At 47.5% G+C, this 27,748-nt stretch overlaps 1 protein-coding gene across 3 annotated transcripts; it reads right to left on the reverse strand.

Moving 5' to 3' along the window:
- On the reverse strand, positions 1-26,834 carry ARHGAP9 (Rho GTPase activating protein 9). Of its 3 annotated transcripts, none has more exons than XM_080990015.1 (18): positions 26,551-26,834; positions 22,203-22,597; positions 20,599-20,795; positions 13,010-13,246; positions 12,130-12,318; positions 11,308-11,421; positions 10,419-10,480; positions 8,697-8,778; positions 8,443-8,538; positions 7,756-7,854; positions 6,865-6,991; positions 6,621-6,731; positions 5,313-5,411; positions 5,077-5,154; positions 4,487-4,531; positions 3,357-3,491; positions 2,463-2,568; positions 1-1,723 (listed from the first exon to the last, which is right to left on the reverse strand). In XM_080990015.1, the coding sequence occupies exons 2-18, from the start codon at positions 22,543-22,545 to the stop codon at positions 1,537-1,539; spliced, it is 2,307 nt and encodes a 768-aa protein (XP_080846141.1). In that variant the 5' UTR covers positions 22,546-22,597; positions 26,551-26,834; the 3' UTR covers positions 1-1,536. The 3 variants fall into 3 exon arrangements, with proteins under 3 accessions (XP_080846141.1, XP_080846140.1, XP_080846142.1); XM_080990014.1 differs by having other exon boundaries at positions 22,203-22,623; XM_080990016.1 differs by lacking the exon at positions 26,551-26,834 and having other exon boundaries at positions 22,203-22,691.
- Positions 26,835-27,748: the final 914 nt, after the last annotated feature.

Raw genomic sequence — 27,748 nt, forward strand, 5'->3', positions numbered from 1 at the left:
TCACTCAGAAATTCTTTTTATTGTATGCTTCCCTTCCTCAACTATTACAAGTCACTGAGAAAATCAAGATGAAAAGTTCCAGGAACCATGTTCCAGCCTTGTAAATAAGTCCACAAAAGCGTATAAAAACAGAAACAAAACAAACAAAAAATGTGTTTGCTTTGAGGGTAGTAGCTACTGTCTCCATAGTGGGCATGGAAAGGCTGGCTACTAACTTTTAAGACTCATCCCCCCAAAAAAAGGACTTCTACTGTGTGGGCTGGATAACTTTTTCTCCATTCCACCAACCTTCTTCCTCCATGGCTAAGGTTGGCAGAGGAGGCAAGGAGTGGTCCATTCCTTTTCTGCCAGTGTGCTCACTTGCCCACAAGAGATTCTTGATCAACTAGGGCTACCAGATGAGTTGTTAAATGCAAACCTCTTTGCATGCCATGAGCCAGCCTTCCCAACCTGGTTTACTTCAGAGATTGTTGGACTATAACTCCCATTGTTCCTGGGCTTTGGTCATGGTGACTGAAACTGATAGGAGCGATAGTCCAAAACATATTTTGAGTGACAGATTGGGGAAGGCTGCCATAAGCTATGACCCAAACGATTCAGAGAGCCACAGGATTAGAGTGGAATATCATAGCTCTGGACCAAAAAAACCTGTACTGGATCTCCAGTACAGAAAATTCAACAGCTTCATTAAGCTATAGTTTCCAGGGTTGTTCGCAGGAAACCATGGCAGTTTCAAAGTAGTTTTACCTTTTTTTCTTTTAATTAATAAGTACTGATGTGCCTTAACATAATGAGTCACGAAGGGCACCTAGAGCAGGCATGGAGAAGCTGGTTCCTTTCAGAAGATGCTGGACTCCAAAACCCTATCAGCCCCAGGCAGCATAGCCAACGGTCAGGGACAATAGGAACTCTGGTCCAGAAGCCTCTTAAGACAGGCGTTGGTTCCTTGTTCCTGTCCTAGAGGATGTACGCTTTACCGCATGACTTTACTGCAAGGGCAAAATGAGGAAGGGGGCAAAAGCAGAGCAAAGGAGCCTTGCACATCAGAGGCATCAAGTCATGTGGAGAAAACGTAACTGTCGGCTCAAGAGAATGAGCTGCAGAACTTGGCTGAATGATGATGTGAGAGGGGCGGGGTTAATGGAGAGTCTATTTTCGACATCCTTCTCTTTTCACATTCGTACTCAAGGAATCGTGCTGGACCCTGTGGGCCTAGGTCCAAGTGCTGCCAGTCTCAGCTTCATCTGAGGCATCTGAAATAGTTCTTTGTGGGGGTAGGTAGAGAACACCTTTCCCTACGGTGCACCAGCGTCTAAATTTGACTCAGTTTCAAGATCCTGGAAGATGACCCTGCAGAGCCCAAGCCACCTAGAAATCCACACCGCAAGAAGCTGATGCCAAGAGATACTGGTCTAATAGCAAATGCCAGGTCAGTGGTGCTCAGAGCCAATGCTTTGCCCCAGGACTAGATGATCTGCGATCTAGTGCACCTTCAAGATAAAACCGTCAGCCTCTGAGATTTAGGTGCCAGCCATGTCATTCAGCACCTGGGGCCACAAAGATGCTGGGGAATTCAGTAAGGAGCAGCTCCACCACCTGGTTCTGGTACACCATGCCCTCCACCAGGCTGGTTGCATCTCGCTCGTGTCTCAGGAGTGTTGGACCAAAGACAATGCCAATGTTCTGTGTCGTCATCCGGTTGATATCTGAGCGCTCCATCACTCTGAAGGGGGGGGGAGGGAGGGAGAGAGAGAGAAAACCATCATAATGCACTGGCCTCTGTCTAACACATCCATGGCCAAAGCAGGCATGTGGATATGCTTTGGATTTGAGTTCTAAAAAGAAAAAGATGGTGCTCAACCAGCTTGAAAGTCACATCCCCCGAATTGGAATGTCATTTCCCTAGTCTGTATGTGGGCTTGTTGTAATAATCCAGGCTAGAGGAAAACATTTTACACATGCTTCTTTCTCTGCACATCACACTAAGGAATATTTAAGATTTGAAGCCCAACATTCCTACTTTTTACGACCTACAAAAGACATCCTTGGACATTCTGATTCCAATCAGCTGGAACTTCTATTTCTCTCCACTGTGTCATGTAGTGCTAGCTCCCAAATACTCCAGCTTTCCAAACTCAGTATAGCCTTGCAGAGTAGAGCTGATAGCAGAAGCAAGAGAGCTGGAATTATACCAGGTTGCTTCCACAATATACCTCTTCTCTGCAATTGCTATCCTATGATTGTGTGTGCACAATGCAACACAATTGCGAGTCCACTGATGACCGATAAAACACTGATTGCCTGTCAGTGTTTTAATGGGATTTTAAACAAGGTTTTTTAACAAGATACTTAACAGCTTCCTCCTAATATTAGTAACCAATGCCGCACATGCCAGTAAGTGGAATAAGAAAATACATAGGGTTGGATGGTACATTAATGGTACATTAATCCTGCTTCCTTACTTGCGAAGATGCTCCAGTAAATAATGCAGTGTGTCCCGGTTTGGTTGGGGGAGGCTCTGGATCAGTCCTGCAAGCTTGGATACTTTTTCCTTGGGTTCAGACAACTCTGCGTAGGGAAAAGCAACCAGCCACTCCTTAATTGGGCAGGAGGTGAGATAACAGGCCTGCTTACAGAGACACCAGCTTTCCAGAGGCATCATCAGGAGCCACAAGAGACCAGGAAATGGCTTGAGGGTCTTGCTCATCTTGTGAAACAAACAGGACTGCTAATCTTAGCAACAGAATGCAAATGACTCTGCAATGATTACACTGCTCATAACGTAATTTTACAAACCCAGATCTTACTTGGTAAAAACCAAGGCCTTGGGTTTCAATTACTCAAAAAAGTAGGAAGTTACTAGGTGAATGATTGCAGAAAAGGGCAGTATATACTTGCTCTGAGCCATTTTTCGTCCCCCAGCTGCAGAGAAAATTGTTGGCAACTGATGTATGTGCTCCTGCGGTAGGTATTTTACCCTAAGAGATGTGATCTCTGCTTCTCTACCTGCATTTCACCCAAGCTCTATGTTATGCATGCGAGCCACTAACTGGCTAACTGGGGGCGGGGTGAGGGAAATGGGATGTCATTCCTTTAGGTCAGGGATGTCCAACAGGCAGATCATGATCTACTGATAGATCGCAGGGGGTCTGTGGTAGATCTCGGGAGGGCCCCCCCCAAAAAAAAAACACAACTTGGGCTCCCTAAAAAAAGCTCAACTTTGGTAGATCACTGCTGCCAGTTTTTTACAGTGGGAGTAGATCTCATTCTCTTGAAAGTTGGACATGCCTGCTTTAGGTCATTCCTTTAGCTATGGGGAACCAAAGCCAAAAGGCAAGGAGAGGAATTGCACTTACTGACACAAGCCACAAATTCATCAAAGAGGCTGTAGGGAATCAGTGGCTCAGGCAGCTCCCGGAAGAACAGCTTGAGGGCCCCTGTGACCACATGCACATCGTCCCACTGGGGGTCACTGAGGCGCAGCTTCTCCTCTAGAAAGGGAGAAATAAGACAGCAGAGCTGCTGAAGACGGGCAAAGGAGGAGTCAGAAAAGTCTGCCTGAAGGAACCATTGTGCCCAGGTCACAAGAAGCAATTGTTCCACTCTAATTCTGCACTGGCCAGGCCACCTTTGGAGTACTGCATCCAGTTCTGGGCAGCACATTTTTAAAAGGACATTGAACCGTTGGAGTGTGTCCTGACAAGAATGGTAAAGAAAAGCGAGGCCTGTGAGGAACACTTGAAAGAGATGGGTATGTTTAGCCTAGAGAAAGGTAAAGATAGGCAGACGTCCCAGCTGTCTTTCAAATGTCTGAAAGGCTGTCACAGAGAGGGAGGAGATTAATCCTGTGTCGCTGCAGAGAAAAGGACAATTTTGTGGCCATTGCAGGGAGGTGTATTTCCCTATACTTAGGAGAAGCATGCTAACTATATACGGTGGAACCTCGGTTTTTGGGTGTCTCAGAAGCCAAACAATTTGGAACCCAAACACCGAAAACCCAGAAGTGAATGCTTCCATTTTTGAACGCACCTCAGTAGTCGAATGGCTTCTGAGGCACGTTTCTTCATTTTTCTCAATGGAATTTGCCGACCACCCATTGCGCCTTGGTTGCTGAACGTTTCAGAAGTCGAACAGTCTTCCGGAATGGATTACATTCAGCGACCGAGGTACCACTGTATAAGAGCTGACTGACAATGAGACAGACTGCCTTGGGAGATGGTGGAGCTATTTAAGTAGAGGCTGGGCAGCCACCTGTCAAGGGTGTGGTAGTTACTCCCTGCATTACATGTCCTGCACTGAATGGGGGTTGGACTAGATCCCTTCCAGCTCTGTTGTTCTGCAACTCTGGAGAACTGCATCCTGCATTCAAGGCACAGGTTGGCCCCATAAGAAGCTTCCATCTCTGCCTTACTTGTATTGTGTTTCTCATTCTGTGGTCTTGAGCTCACAGAAACAAAAGTGCAAAGAAGCAAGCACCCAACATTACCTTGCTCAGGGAAGACGTAGCGCCCATCTGAGGTCACTGCCCGCTCTGCAAGACAATGCAATGGTTACTGAGGGCACCAGTAAGAGGAACAAGGCCTTTGGCAATCCTGTCTTCACAGCATGTCTGACATAGATACATATCAGCAGCTATCAGCCTTGTCCTTCTTATGATTCAGCTCTATGATTTATACACATATTAAAGCAGTATGTTTACATTCATAGGTTTGCCTTTTGCCTTATTAAAAATAATTGCAAAAGCAGCTGCAATACTGCTCTGAGGCAGCAGGCATGTGTGTATTGGTTACCTTCTAGGCGCCAGCCAATAGGTGGCTTCTGTCCTCTGGCTGTTCTACAGCTGAACCACTGTGGAAACAAAACTAGAGACCTGTTCTCCACCCCCAAGACAGGGAGAAAAAAAATGTATGTTGGTATTAAATAGGCTGAAAAGTACTTTTCAAACTGGCCCCCGTTTTTCAAATGCTTCCTGTACCATCACAAAAGTAAAAGCGCAAATAACAGATGGCTTTGAGACCCAGCAGCTCCTTTCTCTGCAAGTTCCCCCCATTTCCATTTATCACTGTAATTACTCACCACGGTCAACTATGAATCTCAGCTTTTGAATAACAGCCAAGTTCCCACTGACCCTGTAGATTCCATCTACATCCAGTCCTGAAAAGCAGAGGAGAGACCCTTCTGTGAAATCTCATGGACCCCCAATGGAACTGGGCAAAGTGAGGGCAGAAGGCTACTCCCAGGGTCCCCGGGGGAAGGGCCAGTTCCCAGCCCAGGCGAGGCCTCATGGGGAAGGAATGCTGAGCACAGCGTACCTCTCTGTTCCACAGCTTCCACACACTGCTGGACAAAACGTGGGACGGTGCCCCCTTCCCGCTGGCACAAGGCTTCTAGCCGGCAACCAAAGACCTGGTCTGGGGAAATAATAATAATAATAATATTAATAATAATAATAATACCCCACCCATCTGGCTGGGTTTCCCCAGCCACTCTGGGCGGCTCCCAACAGAATAGTAAAAACACGATAAAACATCAGACATTAAAAACTTCCCTAAACAGGGAATCTGCCTTCAGGTGTCTTTTAAAAGTCAGGTAGTTGTTTACTTCCTTGACCTCTGAAGGGAGGATGTTCCACAGGGAGGGCGCCACTACCAAGAAGGCCCTCTGCCTGGTTCCCTGTAACCTCACTTCTCGTAGTGGGGGAACCGCCAGAAGGCCCTCAGCATTGGACCTCAGTGTCCAGGCAGAACGATGGGGGTGGAGACGCTCCTTCAGGTATACTGGACTGAGGCCGTTTAGGGCTTTAAAGGTCAACACCAACATTTTGAGTTGTGCTCGGAAACGTACTGGGAGCCAATGTAGGTCTTTCAAGACTGGTGTTATATGGTCTCAGCGGCTGCCCCCAGTCACCAGTCTAGCTGCTGCATTCTGGATTAGTTGTTGTTTGTGGATCACCTTCAAATGTAGCCCCACGTAGAGCGCATTGCAGTAGTCCAAGCGGGAGAGGACTAGAGCATGCACCACTCTGGCGAGACATTCTGCGGGCAGATAGGGTCTCAGCTGCCGTACCAGATGGAGCTGGTAGACAGCTGCCCTGGATACAGAATTGACCTGTGCCTCCATGGACAGCTGTGAGTCCAAAATGACTCCCAGGCTGCACACCTAGTCCTTCAGGGGCACAGTTACCCCATTCAGGACCAGGGAGTCCTCCACACCCACCCGCCTCCTGTCCCCCCAAAACAGTACTTCTGTCTTGTCAGGATTCAACCTCAATCCATTAGCCGCCATCCATCCTCCAACTGCTTCCAGACACTCGCACAGGACCTTCACTGCCTTCACTGGTTCTGATTTGGAGGAGAGGTAGAGCTGGGTATCATCCAGAGGAGAGAACTGCATCTGGAGGGCACCATGTTGGCTCCTGGTACACTTCATGTTCACAACAGCCACACCAAAATTTACACCCATCTATTGCAGCCATGCCGGTCACAATTATGGGGACTTATTTTGCCTTTTCAAGGGGTTCCCACATGACGCATTATGAGCAAGTGCATCGCGATGCCAACTCTACAATACCTCTAAAAGTCCACCATTCACACACCACCTAAGATGGTTTGGGTAGTCACCTCGGATCAGTCCCTTTTCCTGCAAACTCCGCAGTGGCGGCCGTTTGGCTATGAACCGCCTCAGCTTGCTCTTGACCCGTTTCTTGTAGGCTCTGTCCGGACTTGAGGGTGCTGGGAGATGGGCAGGGAGAAGAAGTTAAGGCAGCTGAAGCTCAGTTGTCCCAGCTCCCCCACCTAGGCCAAGGCAGCTTGATTTAAGCAACTCTCCTAGCATTCCCCACACCCAGATTGGCTTGGCACAGACCTGCCTGCGCCTCGTTCTTCAGAGCACCTGGCTCCTCGTCATCATCAGCACTGAGGTCCACCAGTTCAGCACTGTTGGACCGGCAGAGTGGATACAGAAGCGGCTCATCCAGAGGATTCTCCTGATCCTGCAGTGGGGAAGAGAGGCAGGTGAAGCCAGGAGGGGTGGGGCAAAGTAGGGGCAAAGCAGGCAAATGCATTTAATTTATAATTTATCCCAAATGCAAAATGTGGTGTTTCACTGGTATGGAGACCTAGATTGGGCTGGTCAGTGACTTGTCATGGTGATGCAACCCTGACCCACATAATCTTCCAGTTGGCATTTCATTTAATTCCAGTCTTCCTCAACCACACTTTCAGCTTTGCAACTGACCCCTTAAAAGCCCTGGGTCTGGGAAGGGGGGGAGGGGTCAGCTGTGATGCCATTAGCCTTTCCTGGCTGTCGCTTCTGTCGTGTACCAATCCTTCTCTGACACCATGGGTCATATCTCCAATGGAGTTAGATTTATTAGGTTTGGTCCTAAGTCCCTGTACCCACATCAAGCTTTATTTATTTTTTTTTGTTTTTAAAAAACCACAAATCCATTTTTAATGTGTTTTCCTGCAAAATACACAGTTTTGTACTATTTTAATACAGCTTTATTCTAAAATGTATTTTGTACATATTTTAACATAAAATATAATATTGGTAATTTGCTTTTTCAGCTGAAAACTATTGCAATAACTGCATTCCAATAATAACTGCATTCCAATCCATGTTTCAGTCCCAGGAAGTGCGAATGAGAATGGTTCATTAAAAAAAATGCAGACTGAAGAAAACCTCAAGCATTTCTAACTTTGAGGAGGAGGAAGAATTGAGGGCAGCTTAAGCTTTTTAGTTTGCCTCACTCACCAGCCTGCGGATGACCCCTCTGATTGCCTGGTACCAGTCTTGGCTGACAGCCTCACTGCCGGATTGCAGGAGATACTCGTTGCCTGTCACGGTGCGGAACTAAGAAGAACAGAGGGCAAAAGGAGAGAAGACAGACTGGATGAGGCAACGGCTCCGTGTAACCCTGTGTTTTCCTAGAATACATTGTCTTGCATTTCAAAGGAAATGTGTATGAGGAGCCACTGGACATAATAAGAGCCCTGCTGGGTCAGGTTAGAGGCCCAACTAGTCCTCTTTCATACAGTGACCACCAAGATGGGTCTTAAGAAGCCAACAAGCTCCTGCAATAGCAGTCTCCCACCACCTCCAATCCCAGAGACGGAATTTAGTTATGAGTGAGGAGTTGACTAACTCTTGAGAATGTGCCCTTGAGCAGATTCTCACCATCCACTTCCCAGCAGAGACAATCCACGTGTCTGGAAATTATCCCCTCTCTTCTCCATGAACAGCACATGCAGTGGCCCTTCTTTAGCTGCTTCTCTATTGCAGGCCAACACGGGACCATTAAAGGTCAACTCTGTGTTCTTAAGTGAGAAGAGCAAACAAAGCCACAGTAGGAGCAAAAAGGGTTCAGTTCTTGGCAATGTGACATCTGACCCCAGGTATCCCACAGGTCAAGGTTCATTTCCTGAGCATTCACACGCTTACATGGATGACATTCCGCTTACTGGACAAGTCCCTGGCCCAGTCAATGCGGGCCCCACGCAAATCCACACTGCTTTCAGGCCGGCTACTGGCTGGAGTCTGCAGGAAGAGAGGAGAGGGAGTTAGCTGGTTCTCCACAACTTCACTCGACACTGTGTCAAGCTGGGAAAGGGACACAGGAGGCTTCTGCTGTTGAGCACAATCAGTTCTTCCTTCCTCCTTCACCTTCCACATTGAGCCTTGCTTGCCCCACTCACCCATCCAGCTGCCACCTTGGGGTCCTTGTAGAACATGAGACTGTTCCCAGCCAACACCAGCCACGAAGATGCCCAACACTTTCTGCGGGGGGGGGGGGGTGAGAGAAGCAGGGTGAGATGAATGGGGATGAATCTGACAGCACGCATATTCTGAGCACATACACAAAAGGATGAAAACAAATGCTCCCACATTCAGGCATGTTATATTGATTGCATTAATTGGTTGGAATAAGCACTGCAGTTATATAAATGAACCCACCTCAACATTGCATTGAAAGCAGCCAGTGGCTTTCCTGCATTTTCAGACTTCATATGAGAGACATCATTTTATCTTGCTCTGATGCTGTCACTCCCAGAACCTACTTTATGCCTTCAGGCTACACTTCCCCTCCCTTCCCTTCCCTTCCCTTCCCTTCCCTTCCCTTCCCTTCCCTTCCCTTCCCTTCCCTTCCCTTCAAGAAGGCAGCTTCTGCACGCGACGTAGAAGGATGGGGCTTGTCAACGTGGGAAGGTAGCTCATCTAGGAGACGGAAAACTCTGATCCTAACCCTCCACTGCCTTGCGAGAATAAAAGGCTAAGGAATAAACCCTACACACATCCTGTGTCGAGTCCCTAAGGTGGTTGGATGGCACCTTGTACGCCTCCTTCCAGCAACTCCTGCAGCCAAGCTGGTGCCAAATGTCTTGCTCTGCTTTCCTTTGGACCACATCAGCGAGTCTTGTCATCCGGGCAGCCCAAAACCTCCACACACACTGCCCAGGCTCGCGCCCCAAGGGTGTCACTTCAGTGCTGCTAATGCAGCTGTTTGACTTCACCCCTAGGGGCGGACTCCATTATCTCTCCAGACAAATGGATGTCAACAAGGCATCAGGTGAGACTTTCTTTACCTATTTCCTGTTCTCCGGAACTAACTCAATATCCTATTTTGAGCCTGAGGGAAGGAGAAAGAATTCCCCCTAGGTCACAGCTGAAGAACTTGTGGCCCTCTGGATGTTGCTGGATTCCATCTCCCATCAGCTGCAGCCAGCATGGCCGGTGATGGAGGATGGGCACTGGAGCCCAGCAACTCTGGAGGCCACAAGTATCACCACAGCCCTGCCTTAAGACCAACTGCTGTCATTGCTGCCCACTTTTTGAAGACCCTGAGCTGTAGTTAGGAACACAGGAAGCTGCCTTACACTGAGCAAGACTACTGGTCACTATAATGCAGTCTACACTGACTGGCAGCAGCTCTACGGGGATTCAGACTGGAATCTCTCCCAGCCTTACCTGGAAGTGCCAGGGATTGAACTGGGGCCTTCCACAGTCATCGTCATGATATTGTATTGCCCATCAGGTTATTTAGATACTCCAAACTCCACGTGTCCCATTTCCCACAAGCTTGCTTCCTCTGCCCTACCAAACTTCTCCCCTGATGGAGAGAAACCAGGCTCAGATCTGCTTTATTTCCTCCTAGGTTGGCTGGGCCCCTTCCTGAGCTGTGACAGTAAGCTGAAAAAAGGCCCAATTACCCACTGACAGCCCTTTTGTCCATTCACAGCCAGGACATTGCTTGTCAAAACCCCTTCAGCTGTGAACTGCTATCCAGCTGGAACTGAGCAATCAGTCAGGTTAGCATGAAGACTGGAGGACCAAGGGCTGCCCAGATTCCGCCAAAAGGAATAGGGGGAAGCACCCCTCCTTGAGCATCTTCCCACTGCAGGGGGATGCCAGCGAGGTACCTGAGTTTTCGTCCTCCTTCTGCAATCTTGGTTTTGTTCAGCTGTCCGGTTTTCTCCACCATCTGCAGCGAAGAAGCATCAGCATCAGCAAACACCATGGGCAAACCCTCTGACCTTTTATGAGTTGCAGGATACTCCCCAATAGCCTCTGTTTCTCAACAGAGCTTAACCTGCATCTCTCCATCACATATCAGACAGGCGCTCACTCTATTGCCTTCTCAGATGACTACTGAAGACATTCCTTTTCCAACAAGCCTTTTAAGAGGTTCTGCACTGGAGCTGGTTTTATATATGATTTTATTGTTGGTGTTTAGGATTAGATACCACACTGGGTCTCCCTAGCCCACCCTGCAAAACTTTATTTTTCCAAAGCCTGGATTCCACTCCCTGTCGCCCCTTTGCTTCATTCACCCTCCAAGCCACACCGCCGGCAGCAAACCGTGTTCTCCTTCTTTGTCCTGCGCTATTATTCCTATTATTATTGGGGAGTCCATTGCCTGGGCTGCACTTTTGACTTCAATCGGCTCTTGCCTGCAAGTTTCCCACAGACATCTGGTTCACAGGTATATAGTCCAGGACCAACGGTGCCATTGGCCTGATCCCACAGGGCTCCCTTCTTATAAGAGCACCCTACCCCACCCCAAAACTGAGAAAGACGCCTGCCTGACCTGTCAGCCCTAAACTTGGGGTGCTCACTGCACCAGATCCTTTCCAGTGGGGAGGAGGGGAGCTTTCTTTGTTCAATTATATTTATATCTAGCTTTTCCTCCAGGGAGCTCAAGGTGGTATATAGATGGCCCCCTCCCTATTATCCTCACAACAATCCTGTGAGGCCGGCCGGCCCCAGGGTCACCCAGTGAGCTTCACACACTCTAACCACCACACTTACATGCAGCAGGTCAGGGCTGTCTGTGGGGGAACCATTGGCAGATCCCGAAGGTGCAGGGTATTCCTCTAGCCAGGCCTCACAACTGTGTTGCGAAAGGTTCCGGCGATGACTTCCCTGGAAGGAGAGAGACACAGAAGAAGTGAGTCTCCCAACCTCTTTGGTGTATCAAGTCCAGGGCCAGCCCTGCCATTAGGCAAAGGGAAACGACTGCCCCCGACAGCTGATTTTGGATGAAACGAAGGGGTGGCAAACAGCTGCTTATTTTATTTATTATGGGTGATATCCAATGTTGGTCCTTCTCAGAGTAGACCAACTAAAATCAATGACCTCAAGTCCACTAATTTTGGTGGGTCTACTCACAAAGTTTGGATAGCACCCTATATTTTATTGTCTTTTTCTCTGCCAGGGAACGGGGAGAGGAATTTCTGCTTCAGGTGCCAAAATTGGTTACTTTTGCACCTTTACTTGACGTGGTTTGGAGGGGAGGCAAAGCCATTTGCACTCTGCCTCACGCAGCCAAATGTCTTGGGCAAGCTCTGGTCCAAACACATTCTACACCATTGCCCTGCCCCTCCCGTCCTCACACCTGCAGCTCCAGACACACACAGAGTAACGCAAGGCTGCGTACTGACCAACACCCCCCCCCAAGGAATCCTAGGAATTGTAGTCTGTGATAGGTATACTGCAGTTCCCAGGATTCTTGCAGTGGGAGGGATTTCTCTAAATGTCTGGTGTGCACACAGCCTCCATTCACTACCAAATGCACCTAATTCCTCCTCTCTGGGGCACACAGTTGCCCCCCAGCCCCCCCAGGTGACTTACCTTGGGCACCTGCGTCTCTGGCAGCACCATGGACTTGGTGTAGGTCAGCTTCTTGTCCCTGGTCCGGAGACCCTGACTCGCAGCCTCCAGCTCCCCCCTCTCTGCTCCGTCTGGGTCTTTGTCCAGTGTTTCGCCCAGAGGAGGGTCTACAGGGGCTGAGGGGCTGTGTCCCTCTGCCTGTATCAAGCGCTGCAAAAAATGCAGAAACACAGAAGGTGGGAGGGAAGGATAAAGTGCGGGGTGGGTGGGTGGGTGTAAGAGAAGCTACTATCTAGAGAACCGGACAGCTTCCAATTAAAAGAGGCTGCCCTTCCCCCTCCCCACCCCAGGCTCAGCAATTCCAGAATCTTAATCCCCAGGGGCCCCCTGCTATTTCTTTCAAACCTCCTCTCTCACATAAGCAACAGCCCTCCGTCCTCCTGACCCACCCGCCCCCAATCTGTCCTGCCCTGACCCTCTGCTGCTGATGGTCCTAACAAGACCTACAGGAACAAGCTCTCCTGGTGGAGGAGAAACGAACGTGGCAGTGGGGCGTGGGGAAAGGGGAGAGCCAGCTTGGGAGATTAGCTGGCACTGGCAGGCTGGCTCCTTCCCCTTGGCCAGGACTCCTAGTTCGTTAGAAGTAATTATTGCAGAATTCCTCCGGCAGCGGCCCAGGGAGAGGGTGCCAGGAAGAAAGGGGCTTCAGACGGAGGCAGCCTGTTGGGGGGGGAGGTGTCAGCAAGTACCTGTCTGCAGGGCTCCCCAACAGGTGAGCCCCCCCAATAACGGACATGGGGACCCTATGTGGTGTAGTGCTTAATAGTTCTCAGCTGGGACTTGGGAGACCTGGGTTCAAATCTCGATGGCAGTCACTGGTAAGAACCAGCAGCAGCCTCACCATCTCTTGGCTCCTTCGCGGTGGTTTCCATGACTTCTCTCCCGTCGCTGGCTTGTAATAGTAACTGCGCAGGGAACCAGAATCTATGTGGTGCTCCCAGGTGTCCAGCACCTGCAGTGGGGGGCTGCGAGGGCTCGGGGGCATTCTTGCTGGTTGCTTCATCTCCTCCAGGTTGCAGTAAATTGGGGTCTTTTCCCCAACGGGATGGTGGGGAGGCAGGTGAGTATCACCCAACATCTGTCAGAAGAAAACAGGAATGCTCATTTTTTCGTATATTAAGAGGAGGCAGTTTCACCTTATTGTGGAATGCAGAACACGTGAGAGGAAGCCTCCATAGCATGGGATTTTTATGGTGAACCCAATAAAGAGCTCTGGATAACTTAACTTCAAAAATAAACATTTTCCAACCCCTAGATCAGGGTTGAGAAGAAGGCAGATCTACTGATAGATATTTGGGTGATCAAGAAGATTTGAGGCCTCTCCCAACTGGTTAACAATAGCAACAACAAAGGCCTCATCACACAATACATTTAAAGCAGTATCATACCACTTTAAACCATCATGGCTTCCCCCAAAGTATCCTGGGAGCTCTAGCTTGTTAAGGGTCCGGAGACTTATTAGAAGCCACCCTCTTCTCCTCCCAGAGCTACAATTTTTAGAGATCCTTGTGAAGAGGGATTGAATTTTAAACCACTCTGGAAATTGTAGCTCTGGGAAGGGAAGGTGTGTGGGTTTTTTAAACATCTCTCAGCACCCTTAACAAACTACAGCTCCCATAATTCTTTGGGGGTGTTTAAAATGGCATCATAGTGCTTTAAATGCATGGTGTGTATGTGGCAAAATTAACACACCCTGAATTATGCTGCCAAGATAAAAAAAAAGTTTTGGAGTAACCAGGAATGGATTTTTGTGCAGAAGGCTCCACTTAGTTCTGGTACTCAAAACTAATTCCTGAACTGATGAGGAACAGGAATTCATGGACAGTCCTATCACCCCAGAGGAAATAGATATGGTCCTCAAAAACCTGAAGCCACACAAAGCCCCAGGCCCAGGCGGCTTTACAGCAGAATTTTATAGGAAATTCAAAGAACCCCTGATGCCCTACATGACCCGCCTATTCAATGACATCATAAAAGGGGGGGGGCATCCCCAAAACCTGGACCTACTCCAAAATAGTCTCCATCCCCAAACCACTGAAAGACAGCCTCAAAGTAGAATCATACCACCCAATCTCATTATTAAACCAAGACTACAAGATATTCACATCAATCTTGACCAACCGCCTAAAAATCTTCCTACGCAAGTTAATAGCCCCAGACCAGACTGGCTTTGTCCCTGGTCGCAATATAACAGACCCCATCAGGAAACTACTGAACCTGATCAAACACAGCAAGGCAACCAAACTCCCACTGAGAATTATGTCCCTAGACATCCTCAAAGCCTTTAACTGCTTAGAGTGGAAATACCTACTAGCAGTACTAACTAACATGAAATTTGGCCCCAACTTCCTACAAATTCTCAAACAAATATGCTCCATAGCTGTCAAATTTCAGATTTGAAAATAAGGGATCAGCAGCCTCGAAAATAAGGGATCAGCAGCCTCACCTGTCCTGGTGACAGTCTACGGGATATCTAACAATCCGGGATAGCAGCAGGAAGCAGCAGGAAACGGCGCTGGAATAAGGGAATTTTCCGCAAAAAAAGGGAAGGTTGACAGCTATGATATACTCGCAAGCCTCAGCAAAATGCAGGACTAACAATATGGACTCTATATCTTTATGATACAGCAATCCAAAGCAATCCAAAGCAATCCAAAGAGGCACAAAACAAGGATGCCCACTGTCTCCCTTCTTATTCATCTTGACTCTGGAACTTTTAGAAATCTGAATCCGAGCAGCCACAGACATCAAGGGAGTGGAAATCAAAAGGCAGAACCTATAAATTAGGGCTCTTTGCAGATGACCTAATGGTCACAACACCTGACCCCATAAACACAGCAACCTCCCTAATCAGAGAACTGAACACATTTGCAACTGTGTCGGGCCTACAGGTAAATTTTGCAAAATCGGATGCTATGTGCTTCGACACCGCTCCTCGCACCCAAAAAGAACTCACTAACGTCACCAACATAAAACTTCGCCACACCAAGTTCAGATACCTAGGGGTACAAATGACCAGAAACCTCAATAAATTATACCTCCACAAATACAACTCCTTGTAGTAACAAATTAACAAAGACCTAAAGAGATGGAACAACATAAACTTCACTTTCTCAGACAAATAGCCATGATCAAAATGATCACCCTCCCAAAACTAACCTACCTATTCCAAACCCTCCCAATTCCCCCAACCCAACTCCGAAAATGGCAGAAAAAAACTACACTTATTTATCTTCTCACACAAAAAAATAAGAATAAGCCCCAAATACCTGCACCTTCCCTCCTCAGAGGGAGGATGGGGAATCCCCAACATAGAAGCATATTACATACCAAATACACCACATAATCCCATATATACACTAGAAGATGAGACAAAACAATGGATACACCTAGAGAGGGACACAATCGAAAATACCTGCACCACAGCATACCCACTCCTCCCAAACAAACTAAGGAAAATTCCCACAACACTTAACAGGTACACACAGACCATGCTCAAAGCATGGAAAGCAGAAATAGGCAAACTGTCCCCAACCCCATCCCCACTAATCCCCCTGGCGTACCACCCATTATTCCACCATGCAGCACAAAACCCCCAGATAAAAACCTGGCAAACCAAAGGCTTATATCGTCTAATAGACTTCTATAAAAATAAAAAACCTTTGTCAACACAAGAAATACAAGACAAACTAGGAGACACCCAAATGCCCTGGTTAACACACCACTAATTACATGCCCTCTTAAACAATCCAGTAGTAAAATCAGCAGCAACTAGGCCTCTGACAACCTTCGAAAATCTCCTCCTAACAACAAAGGGACACAGCAAAGGGATGGTATCCGCAATATACAAAATACTACTCCAAAACCCCATGAACCCCCTAGACGTAATCAAAAAACAATGGGAGGAAGACATAGGCTATGAGATTAACTCCACTCAGTGGACCAGAATATGGTCTAAACCCTGCCTTTAAATCCATATCAACGAAAAGGAAAGAACTCACTCTAAAACTCACCTACAGGTGGTACCTAACACCAAGAAAACTAGCATTAATATGCCCAGGAACCTCACCAAAATGCTGGAGAGGGTGTACCTCCACAGGCACATACCTCCACATGCGGTGGGAATGCCCCAAAATCCAATTATTCGGGACAATAGCCATAAAAGACCTATGCAAAATAACTAAGCAAGTATTAGAAATAACCCCAGAACTAGCCCTATTAAACATCTTCCAAGACAATAATGCCCATTCACTTCACAAAGAACTCATAACCCACCTACTCTCAGCAACCAGAAACACCATAACCAGACACTGGAGAGACCTGTCAGGAATAAGCATGGACCAATGGTACCAAATAGCATGGGAAACAGCCCTACTAGAAAAATTAACCAATAAATTGAATCTGACACAGGGACAAATAGAAGAAGATGCCTTCACCCTGGGTATGGCTCCCCTTTATCACATACACAACCCAACAAGACAATGACAAGAATCCACCAACAGCATACAAATCAATGGCTAACCTGATTCAAAAACACCCACCCACCCCACTCACACACGAAAACAAAGTTCACCACAGCCAACCACAATTGAACAATCAAACCCAACCTCTCTCAACACCAAAAGAACACAAGCGAATAGCAAAGAGAACATGCACAAGCGAAGCAAAACCCAACACATACGTTAAGTAAAATAGAAACATCGCCACCCGACCCCACCCCCACCCACCAGGGCCCCCTCCACCTTTCCCCCTTTTTCTTCCTAATGTAACACTAATGTCTCAACAAATGAAACTGATCTGTAGAAAATGTAACTTGAAAAAAGAGACATTGAACATACTTTTGTAAACCAAGAAATCTTTAATAAAAATACATTTTAAAAAACAAAAACTAATTCCTGGGATCAGAATGCTTTAATTCTAAGGGTATGGTTTTTACACCAGGTCCTACAAGCCTGAAACCTGCCTGTCCTGGTCCCAGGTCACGAGTTGTGTCCTCCTGACCTAAGGCAAGTGACATATGGGGCACCAGAACCCTTCTCAGATTTTTAAAAATACTGTTTTTATCTTCTTTTTAAATGTTTGTTTTAATATTGCATTGATGTTTTGACTTTTTTTTGAACCACACTGGAGTCCATGTGGAGACTTTAAAAAGATGAAGGTGCAGTTTAGACGTTTTCAAAATGAATAAATGATCCTACTCTTCAGCAACACCAACTAATCATGGGACACAGCCATTGCGAAGACACAGCCGTTCAGCGGATACTGCACTGCGACAGAGCAGCCACCTTGCCTCGATCATAGGAACGAACTATCACCTGCCATATCTAGGTCTGTAATCCTCAGACGTCTCCAATCTGGAGTTTACATTCATCCCCATCCTACAATGTGGAGCCTTTTACTAATAGCAGAAATATTTTTACCCCACCTAATAACCAAAGTTACGCAGACTCCCATGGCCTGCAAGAAGCTCCAACCTCTCCATTCTGAAGGAAATCAGCCCTGAGTGCTCACTGGAAGGACAGATCGTGAAGCTGAGGCTCCAAGACTTTGGCCACCTCATGAGAAGAGAAGACTCCCTGGAAAAGACCCTGATGCTGGGAAAGATGGAGGGCGCAAGGAGAAGGGGACGACAGAGGGCGAGATGGTGGGACAGTGTTCTCGAAGCTACTAGCATGAGTTTGACCAAACTGCGGGAGGCAGTGGAAGACAGGAGTGCCTGGCATGCTCTGGTCCAGGGGGCCACGAAGAGTCGGACACGACTAAATAACTAAACAACAACAACAACCCCCATTTTATCCTCAAAATGCAACTAAATGTGAGAAGTACATGTGGACGGCCAGAGCCGTGGGGTGGAGTCACACCAATCCTACCAACAGAATCCACCTGAACCCCCATCCATGGACCATCACAAACTCTGCCCCGTTCCAGAGAGGTCCTAAGCCTTGACTTTGCTGGAGAGGCCCATCTCAATCTTCCCTCCACCCACCCATTGCTCAAGAGGAAGCTGAAAACACTTGCTTCATTGCTGGGCTTTCCAATGATTCCTTTAGCAGTTCAGAGAGCCTCTGCTCTCCACAACGCCTCCTTTTGCTCTGCGTATGCCTCCCCCAAGCGCTTTCCTTATTTGACCACCCCCCCTCCCAAACTGCCTGTTCCAAAGGCCTTTGCTGATGCCCACCTCCCCACAGTGAGTTGCAACCCGGCCCCAGCTCCCCCTCCCGGTACTCACTGCTGTCAGCGCCTGGGTCAGGAGTGCAGCTCAGAGGCACACCCTGAGGCGCTGCCGGCCCTCCCACTGGCTTCCCCACTTCCTGTGTGGGCAAGACCAGCAGCCTCCCAGGGAAAGGGCCAAAAGGGGAAGTGGGTGCAGCGTGTTCAGATGTGTGCTGCTGTGACCACCCAGGAATCTAACACTATCCCGGTAGTCGATGGTTCAGTCCGTAGGTCCTGCACTGCAGGGGGTTGGACTGGATGATCCCCAGGATCTCTTCCAACACTACAGTTCTATTATTCTATGAAACACACACCTCCTTTTCGGTAGAGCATGAGACTCTTAACCTCAAGGTTATGGGTTCCAGCCCCACATTGGGCAAAAGATTCCTGCATTGCAGGGGGTTGGACTGGATGACCCTTGGGGTCCCTTTCATCTCTAAGATTCTGTGATTCTATTATTCAATTCATACTCTGTGATTCTAATAGGTTTCTTTTTGATTAAGCAGCATATAAAGCTTATTAAATAGATATAAGAAAGTGTGCAGTTAAAAGTCTGCCTCAACCCTAGCACAGTGGTATTTTACCATTTAGAGATACAGTGGTACCTTGGGTTACAGACACTTCAGGTTACAGACTCCACTAACCCAGAAATAGTACCTTGGGTTAAGAAATTTGCTTCAGGATGAGAACAGAAATCACGCTGCGGTGGTGCAGCGGCAGTGGGAGGCCCCATTAGCTAAAGTGGCATCTCAGGTTAAGAACAGTCTCAGGTTAAGAACGGACCTCCAGAACGAATTAAGTTCTTAACCTGAGGTACCACTGTATTCTCTTGTTTGAGACACTGGCCAATGCTCCCTTAGTAATTAGTAAGAGACACTGAATGGAAACCCTGAAACTGCTTTTACTGTACAAACGGCTGACTAGGCCTACATGTACCATGCTGCTGCTGCTGCAACCACAACTGTGGTTTCTGTTTGCTTAAAAGTAAGGACCGGAAAGCAGTAGGGAAAGGATTAACCCTTTCCTCCCCAGCTGTGAGCCCAACAAAAATCCCTCCCCCCCACCTGTCCTGCCCACCACAATTGGTGATAAAAAACCCCAGCAGTAGCAGGAGAAGTGGGATTTTCACTGGGATTGCAGCTGAGGAGCAGGATGGCCACATGTCCTTCTTTATAGACCAGAGGCAGGAAAACCTTTTCAGCCTGAGACCCAGGGCTGTGCAGGATGTGGGCAGCCAGGTACACTTGCCCAGGCCTCAGAGGGCTAAGTCAGCCTGGGGGGGGGGTGTTGCACCACCAAGGAGCAGCTGCTTTTTCATTTGAGTTTCTATTCTAACAAGATATGATAGCCATCTCCCAGTGTCTAAAGGGCTGTCCCATGGAAGATGGAGCAAGCTTGCTTTCTCCTGCTCTGGAGGGCAGGACTCGAACCAATGGCTTCTAGTTACAAGAAAGGAGATTCCAACAAAACAACAGGAAGGACTTTCTGACAGTAAGAAATGTTCTGGTCCCAGAGCTGGGTGGGTCCAGAAGCAAAAGCAGGGGCAGCAAGTAATGTAAATTTTACCTTTCCCCCTTTTTTAAAAGCATGCTTTTAAAATTTTTTACCTTTCCCCCTTTTTTAAAAGCATGTTTCTGCACAAATTCACACGCCCTTCTCTTTCCTCCATCCAGGCCTGCAAGGGTTGAAGGACACATTCCAGCCAAGCCAAAACACATACGTGTGTGTGTGTGTGTGTGTGTGTGTGTACACAAAGCAGGGCTTGTGAGGGGTGTGGCTTAGGGAGAATCCCAAGGTTCCCCACATGTCATAGCGGACATTACTCTGTTTGAAGAACTGTCTAGTCAGGGTTGTCAGCCTGGTCCCTCCCGCCCACCAGTGGGTGTTTCAGGATTCTAGGTGGGCGGTGTGGGGTTCTATGGCACAAGTTGAATCCTCCTTCCATTGAGCACTGGGGGGCGGTAAGGAAATTTTTCCATCAAGAAAGCTGCATTAATGGGCGGTAGGTATAAAAAGGTTGACTACCCCTGGACTAGTCCATGTCTGGGTTAAAGATGGTTAAAGCCATCAGAAGGGTCTGCCATCCAATGCAGGGTTCAGGGGACAGGAGCGGTCTGAGGCCTTGAAGCCCTGCTTCTGAGTTCACATAGTTATTCCCCACACCTCACACACCTTAATTATGTGAAAAGGTTTGAGACAGGACAGAGGCCACCTTACCTGCTCCTCTGAACTCTGCTCCTGCCTTGCGTCACCAGTTTGGGACAAGCCACATGCGCTGCGACTCCTGCCCAGAGACGAGGGACGGGAATGCAGAGGGAGGCTGTGGCAGGACATGAGGCTGACGTGGTGGAAAGGCGGGGTGTGTGGTTCCATGCAGAGGTCTACCAGAGAGTAAGACAGCACTTCCAAGTGAGCTAGAAGGATGAGGGAAATGGCAGGGTCAGAAACACATGAAAAGGGTCGGGTGCTGGGGGACAGGTGCTGCTGCTCACAGGTCTGTGACTGGGGGCTTTCCACCTTCGCAGTTGGAGGCAGTTCCCTATGAAGACCAGTTTTTAGGAAGCACAAGTGGCAAGGGAGCTGCTGCCCTCATGTCGTGCTTGTGGACTTCCTAAACAGCGGCCACTGAGTACCACATCCCTAGTTCTAGCCACGAAGTTTCCTTATGCTAGCATGTGCACACATAGTCTCTCAGGAGAGCATGCCTAATGTGTCCCATCAGCCGCCTATTGCAGGACTGGGCCCAATAGCCATCAATGGGTCAACATTCTTCCAGCCAAGGCTCCAACCAGGAATCTCTTGTGGTGATCTACCAGAGGCTGCAGAGGAGGAGGGGGTAGGAACAGCGTTGTCCTCCCTGGTTCTGTTGTGATTTCACTTCTCCCTCCACCCCACTGCTGATAGACCATTGGTTCCTTGTGACCTAAACTGAGCTATCAATGCTTCCTGCTCAGGGTCTTTGCTGGAACAATTGTCAGATTCTCTATCTCCATGCTGCAGCCAATGTGAGGCTTAATATGGAAACAAACCATTGGTCCAGCTGTCTTCAGCTTTGGTTTCCCAGATGTTGTTGGGCTACTACTTCCATCATCTCTGACCATTCCCTAGGCTAATTGAAATAATGGGGGAAGAGCTCTGGTCTCTAGTGGCTGGCAGTGGCTCTCAGGGGTTTCAGATAGGGATCTTGCACAGCCCCACCTGGGGATTGAACCCAGAACCTTTTGCAGGCAAAGCTGGGCACTCTCACCAAGCCCCAGCCCTGGCTGCTCCCCTCACAATCTGCTGGCTTCCCTGTCCACTTGCCTGCCCTTCTGCTTGTTCCTGGTTGCCTCTTCCCACATGAGCCTGCCCATATATTGAGGCCCCAGCATGGTGCCCTCCAGATGCATTGGACTCCAGCTCCCATCACCCCAGAGAGGAGGGCTTCTCAGGAGAGCAATGCCATGGCTGTGGGGAATGTGTAACTGCTTCACAGTCCTCACTAGGGAAGGTCCTGCAAACCACCCCAATAAGGGTGACAGTCCTCTTTTAAAGGTGTGTCAGAGGAGAGTCCTCTCTTTTAAGGTGCCCTTTATGTGACTGTCCAGTCCAAGTCTAGCTTAAATATAAAGACCAATAAGAAGGGAGAGCAAGGGCCTAAAATTTCCCATCGCCAACAACGCTTGGACAGCTGAATGGGCAGACACACAGGTCAAATTCTTCCCCACTATGGTGAGATGTGTTACATTTCTATTTAAATTCTAGCAGTTTTGTCAACAATATGTCTACAATTGGCATGCCAGCCTGGCTTCTCATTGTTTGGTCCTGCCCCAAAAACTCACCTGTGCCACCATCTTGCTCTGTGTTGATGCCAGGATGCTGTGTAGTATTTTCCAGGCGGGCTGTCCTTGTGCCAGGGGGCACTTCAATCATGTAGGTGGCAGGCACAAAGATGGGTCGCTTCTGCTTGGGCTGACCAAGCCGTCGCACCTGCCACCAGTCCTCATTGGCCTTGTGCATAAGCTGGAAGATCTCACCTTCTTCAATGGTCACCTGCCTCCCATCCTCAGACTTATACTGGTAGTTGTAGAGGGCCTGCAGCATAACAGCGCCAGAGGGATTGTCCAGCGATGGTGTGCTCTGGCGGAGGTGGAACCCTTCCAGTAGCCGCCGTCCTGCAAGCATCTCATCAGAACAGGATAGCCGTGAAGCGTCAGAAGGAGCTCTGAGTTGTCACCTATGAAGGTGCACAACACTGAGAGGCTGAACACACAAATATAAATATACATTTTAGAGCAGAGAAGATGCCAGTCCGCTTAGGCACATCTGCTGTAATCAACTGGTTGAATCATCATATACATGATGAAATATTAGTGAACTAAGAATGTTGAACATCGGAAGCGGGCCAATACTGAACATTGGTCCATCTAGCTCAGGATAACTACACTGACTGTCAGGGGCTCTCTGGGGTTCTGTTCTGTCCAAGCTCTTCCTGAAGATGCCAGCGAATGACCTTCTGCCTGCAAAGCAGATGTTCTATCACTAGTGATGGGTAGATCTGTCCATTTTGGTTTCTCTCTCACATTTTCACATTTTTCTTAAGTTCAGTTCTCCACATTCCCACATTAGTTTGTAATTTCTTTAAAAATGAAAAAGTCCTCAAGAAAATCTACCAGCATTTTAGTGTTAATTTCCTCCTATTATTTACCTGTTTGTATGCAATTTTGCAATGCAATTTCCCCTATAATTCTAGTATGCATTTTTCACTAACGAGTGCATTTTAGCCCAGTATATGCATTCTTGTGCACACTAGTTGGCTGGAGTACTGCACTGTAAAATTCAGGGAAGTGCAAATTTCAAAGAAAGTCTGTGTTTCAGTTCTCAGATTATTTCAGAAAGTGCAAATTAAGTAGGTTCAAGCTGAGTTGAAATTCTCCCCCAATCCCATTATTATTATTATTATTATTATTATTATTATTATCATTGACAAGCCCTTAGTTTTGCAGGAATGTACAGGAAATTCCTAGCAACCATTGGATTATAAATCCAGGCTTTTCTTCCTAGTGCTACAAAGGTCATAATATACATACACTGGCAATGAATTCCATAAGATAATTTAAATATGCATTGAAGATTAGGCCTTTCCCTCTTGGAGTTAGTCCTTCTTCTCTGTCCCAAAACATCTTGCTTATTCATTACATTTATATCCCACTCTTCCTCTATAGAGGTTGTGGCTCCCTCCCTGTTTTATCCTCCCAACCATCCTATGGTGAGGCTGAGACACAACAACACTTAGGTCCATCCACACTTCTTCTTGACTCTAGCTTTCTAGGCACGGGTCCAAGCAGTGGCCAGGATGATGGGAGATGATGGAAGCAACATATGGAGCGCCACAGGTTTCCCACACCTCTCTAACTGCTACACCTATGCCAAGCCACACACAGTTGCTAACAGTATATTATTTCAATGGTCAGTTTACTTGCTTTTGAGATCTTTCTGCCTCAGCAAAAAAAGGAAAACAAAAAAACCTGAACCATATCATAGCCACCACTGCATGTACACCAGACATTTAAAGCACATTACTGCTCTCCCCACAGTGCCATAATTCCCATCATCCTTAACAAACTACAGTTTCCAGGATTCTACAGGGGAAGTATTGTGCTTCAGATGCATTGTACGGATGCAGCTGAGAGAGAACCAAGCAGGGAAAAGACAGTCCTGTGGCTCAGGAAGTGAGAATCGGATCTTCCTCCTCTATTGCAAACAAAGGGCTTCTCACGGACAGGCTGCAACATGTGTCTTGTAGCTGGGAGTCTGTGGTTCCATTAGGGGCCGGTACATATGGCTTTCAGAATGCTGCTCAGACTGGAGAAGAAGGTGGCAGTGTCCCCACCAACTCCAGAAGTGTGACATTTGTGCTTTCCAGTTTGCCGGGCCCTGGAAAAGTGAAAGTTGCAGGAGTGTCCAAGCAGCTGTTGCAAGAGGAAGCAATACTGCTCCCGCAACTCACTGCAGAGAGTGAGTGCACAGCCACACAAAGCAGACGATGTTCCCGGTGGGATTTGCTCAGCTCATAAAAACCATCACAGGGAGGCAGTTTCTAGAGCCCCAGACTCTCAAACAAACAAAGCTGACTTGTCTTCGTCTCAGTCCCCTTGGAATTCCTCACCATCCTTCTTGTCAGCATCTCTCCAACATAACCTTCGTAGGTACGTGTTCTTCGTAGACCAACCTATGCATATTCCATCTAAATAAGGAGTGGTCACCCTGGAAATTGCACAGGGCAGCTGCGCAGCCTGTCCTGAGCTTGCCTGCCTACCTGAGGGAAGCCAGTGTGCGTGGTGATGGCAGCTGGCCACAGAGGGCAACCAAAGGCCTCCTTCCCTTACTCTGGCAGCAGCCCTGAGCAATTTCTGGGCAGCAGCTCCGAGCAAGGTGAAGTCAATCTATTTATTCCACAGTGACCCACATAAATGTGGTCACGTGCAAGTGGGATGCGTGTGCGTAGGTGGAGTGGTGATTGATTGATTGATTGATTGATAGATAGATAGATAGATAGATAATATCTATAAAGATAGATGATATATAGTGTGTGTGTGTGTGTGTGTGTGTGTGAGAAATATGCAACAAGCAGTTGTTCTGTAGTGCAAAGGTTCATCTCCACCTTGGGCCACTCTCTGAGGGCCACTTGCCAGCGATAGTTGAGGCACAAAGTAGGTGCCTCAACTTAATGACTCATACAAACAGGCAAGGGATTTAAGCTGCAGTTGCTGTCCTTTATTCACTCAGTTTTGACAGAACACCCAAACAACATTATCCAGTATTTTGTCCTGCAGCTGCCTTCCAACCAAATTTATGGGAATTTAAAAAAAAAATACATAAAACATGTTTGTTGAGCCAGCCTGCCTAGAGCGGACAGGCAAAGCAATAGTTCAGAGCTAATGAGTCTTTAAATAAAAGCTTCCTGCTTGCAGCTTCTGCTGTTTCATTGCTTCCTGTTGAATTTAGGCTTTACACACACTATACATTTAAAATACACCCCATGCCAAATAATCCTAGGAACTGTAATTTGTTAAGGGTGCTGGGAATTTCAGTTCTGTGCAGAGTAAGCTGCAGTTTCCATGATTCTTCGGGGATGAGAATGTGCTTTAAATGTATGGTGGATACTCAGCCATGGTAGAATGGTAAGAATGGCCTCTTAATTAGCTCTTGAAAAGATTCTCTGAATTGCCTTTTAATGCCAGTCCTGTTCCTACTTTAATTGTTTATTTCCTCTCACTCCCCCCCCCCCCCATTTTAATGCAGGGTGCCTTAACCCTATACAAAAGTTTTCACCTCTCAGTTACTAAGGGCTTCAGTCGGTGTGAAGCTGTGCAACACAGCAACTGGATAGCTCAGCTGGTGAGAATGTGGTGCTGATAATGCCAAGGACCAGGTTGTGGCTTTGGACACCTGCATATTCCTGCATTCCAGAGGGTTGGACTAGATGATTCTCAGGGTCCCTTCCAGTTCTATGATCAAACAGTAGTGTTTTGTAACCAAGTAGAGCAGTGGTTCCAATTAGCTAAGTACTGCAGGCCCCTGTTTTTCAAAAGCCAATCCATGGACCTCCTACTTTTGAAAATACTGGTATCTCTTTGGTAGTTTTTGTTATGTGAATGGGGCTACTGCCACTATACCCCCCCCCCCCCAATATTTCTCAGCACAAAATAGGAGCTGTCACTTTAAATTTCCTGCAAAGAGATGCTACAATCAGGGGCACTGTGGAAAATTTAAAATGGCAGTTTGCCAATCCAGCTACCAGCATACGGGATGGGGGAGGGACACGCTGACAATGGACCTGCCATTAAGCCATAGACTAGCACCCCCCACAAGTCTCTCACTACAAGAACATGAACCCCATAAAAGAAAATCAACCCCAAGAAAATTAACCCCACTAAAACTTCTTGCTGCTTATATAAAAGTGGGGACAAGTGTGACACAATGTTCCATAGGAGCGAGGAGAAATCCCAGAGTCCCACCTCCTAGATTTAAGTTCCTGGATCCTTTCACCCATCCAATTCATGAAATCCCTTTGCATTCTCAGAGATGAAGACAGAACCTGAATTCATAAATCTCTCCCACCAATCCACAATAATAGAAGCACAAGATCATGGCACCAGATCAACTGTGTATAAGAATTAAGTTTACCTGACTTCACATCACAACGAAAGATGACGTTCCTGAGAGTGACTCTTTCGCTCCTGGATCTGCTCTCCTGTCCTTTCTATCCCTCGTGTGGGTGGGGTGTGAAAGATGAAGCATTTCCCTTGTTTAAAAGAATTCAGTGCGCTGAGCACAAAGCGCAGGTATCGTACATCCGCTTTCGCAGGGGTTAATGGTTTCCTATCGGCAGCAGCAAGCTGCTTTGTTCACAGGCCCCACGATAAGGCAGGAAGGAGGCACTGTCTCTCTGACCCACAGCCCCATAAATCAAACCTACATGGAGTTTTTTTAAAAAAAATTAAAATAAAGATTGTAGCTGTTTTGTGTGTGCATGAAACAAATTATTACTGAAGCAAGAAGACCTGCTGAAACCAGCAAGACAAGGCTTGTAATCCTATGCATGCTGTCTTTTCAGTGCGTGTCTCTTAAGTCTGTGGAGGATGCTTCCGAAAGCAGATGTGGTTGAGAGCGCACTGCGTGGTTGCAGCCTAAGCACACCTTCCTTGGGAGAGCACACCCACCAAAAGTGGGCTGAGTTCAGGCAGATCATAGGCTTCAATCTAGAAACACAGGAAACTGTCTTACACTGAGTCAGTATTGCCTACACTGACTGGCAGTGGCCCTCCAGCATTTCAGGCAGGGATCATACATTCCCGGCCCTACCTGTGGATGTCAGGGACTGAACTAGGGACCTTTTGCATGGCCTTGTAAATCATACACCTCATGTTTCATTAACAGAATATTCAGCCTCTACAAAAATCCACCAACAGCAATCTTTAGTCCTCTGCATCCTTTTGCTCCTGCCATTCCATTCTTCGGAAATCTGGACTGGATGCAATGTAAATGCCAAAATCTCTTGTTATTTCTCGTTGCTCAGTGAAGAACATTAAAAAAGTAATAGAATGAGGTGAGTGAGAGACCAAAGGTGAGAGCTCAGAGAAATTCGGTCCTTAAATTGATTTACGGTATTTGAAAAATGAGTCCCTGTATACAGTAATAGAAAATACACTCTGCATATGTTCAGATACTCAGTGTCCTTGCTGATTTGTTAAAATGGAAGCTGGTTTAATTATTAGAGAATCATAGAATCTTAGAGCTGGAAGGGACCCAAGGGTCATCTAGTCCAACCCCCTGCAATGCAGCTATCTCAGCTAAAGCACCAATGACAGATGGCCACTCAACC

The sequence above is a fragment of the Podarcis pityusensis genome, assembly GCF_964106645.2.
Source record: "Podarcis pityusensis genome assembly, chromosome: 2".
Lineage (NCBI taxonomy): Eukaryota > Metazoa > Chordata > Lepidosauria > Squamata > Lacertidae > Podarcis > Podarcis pityusensis.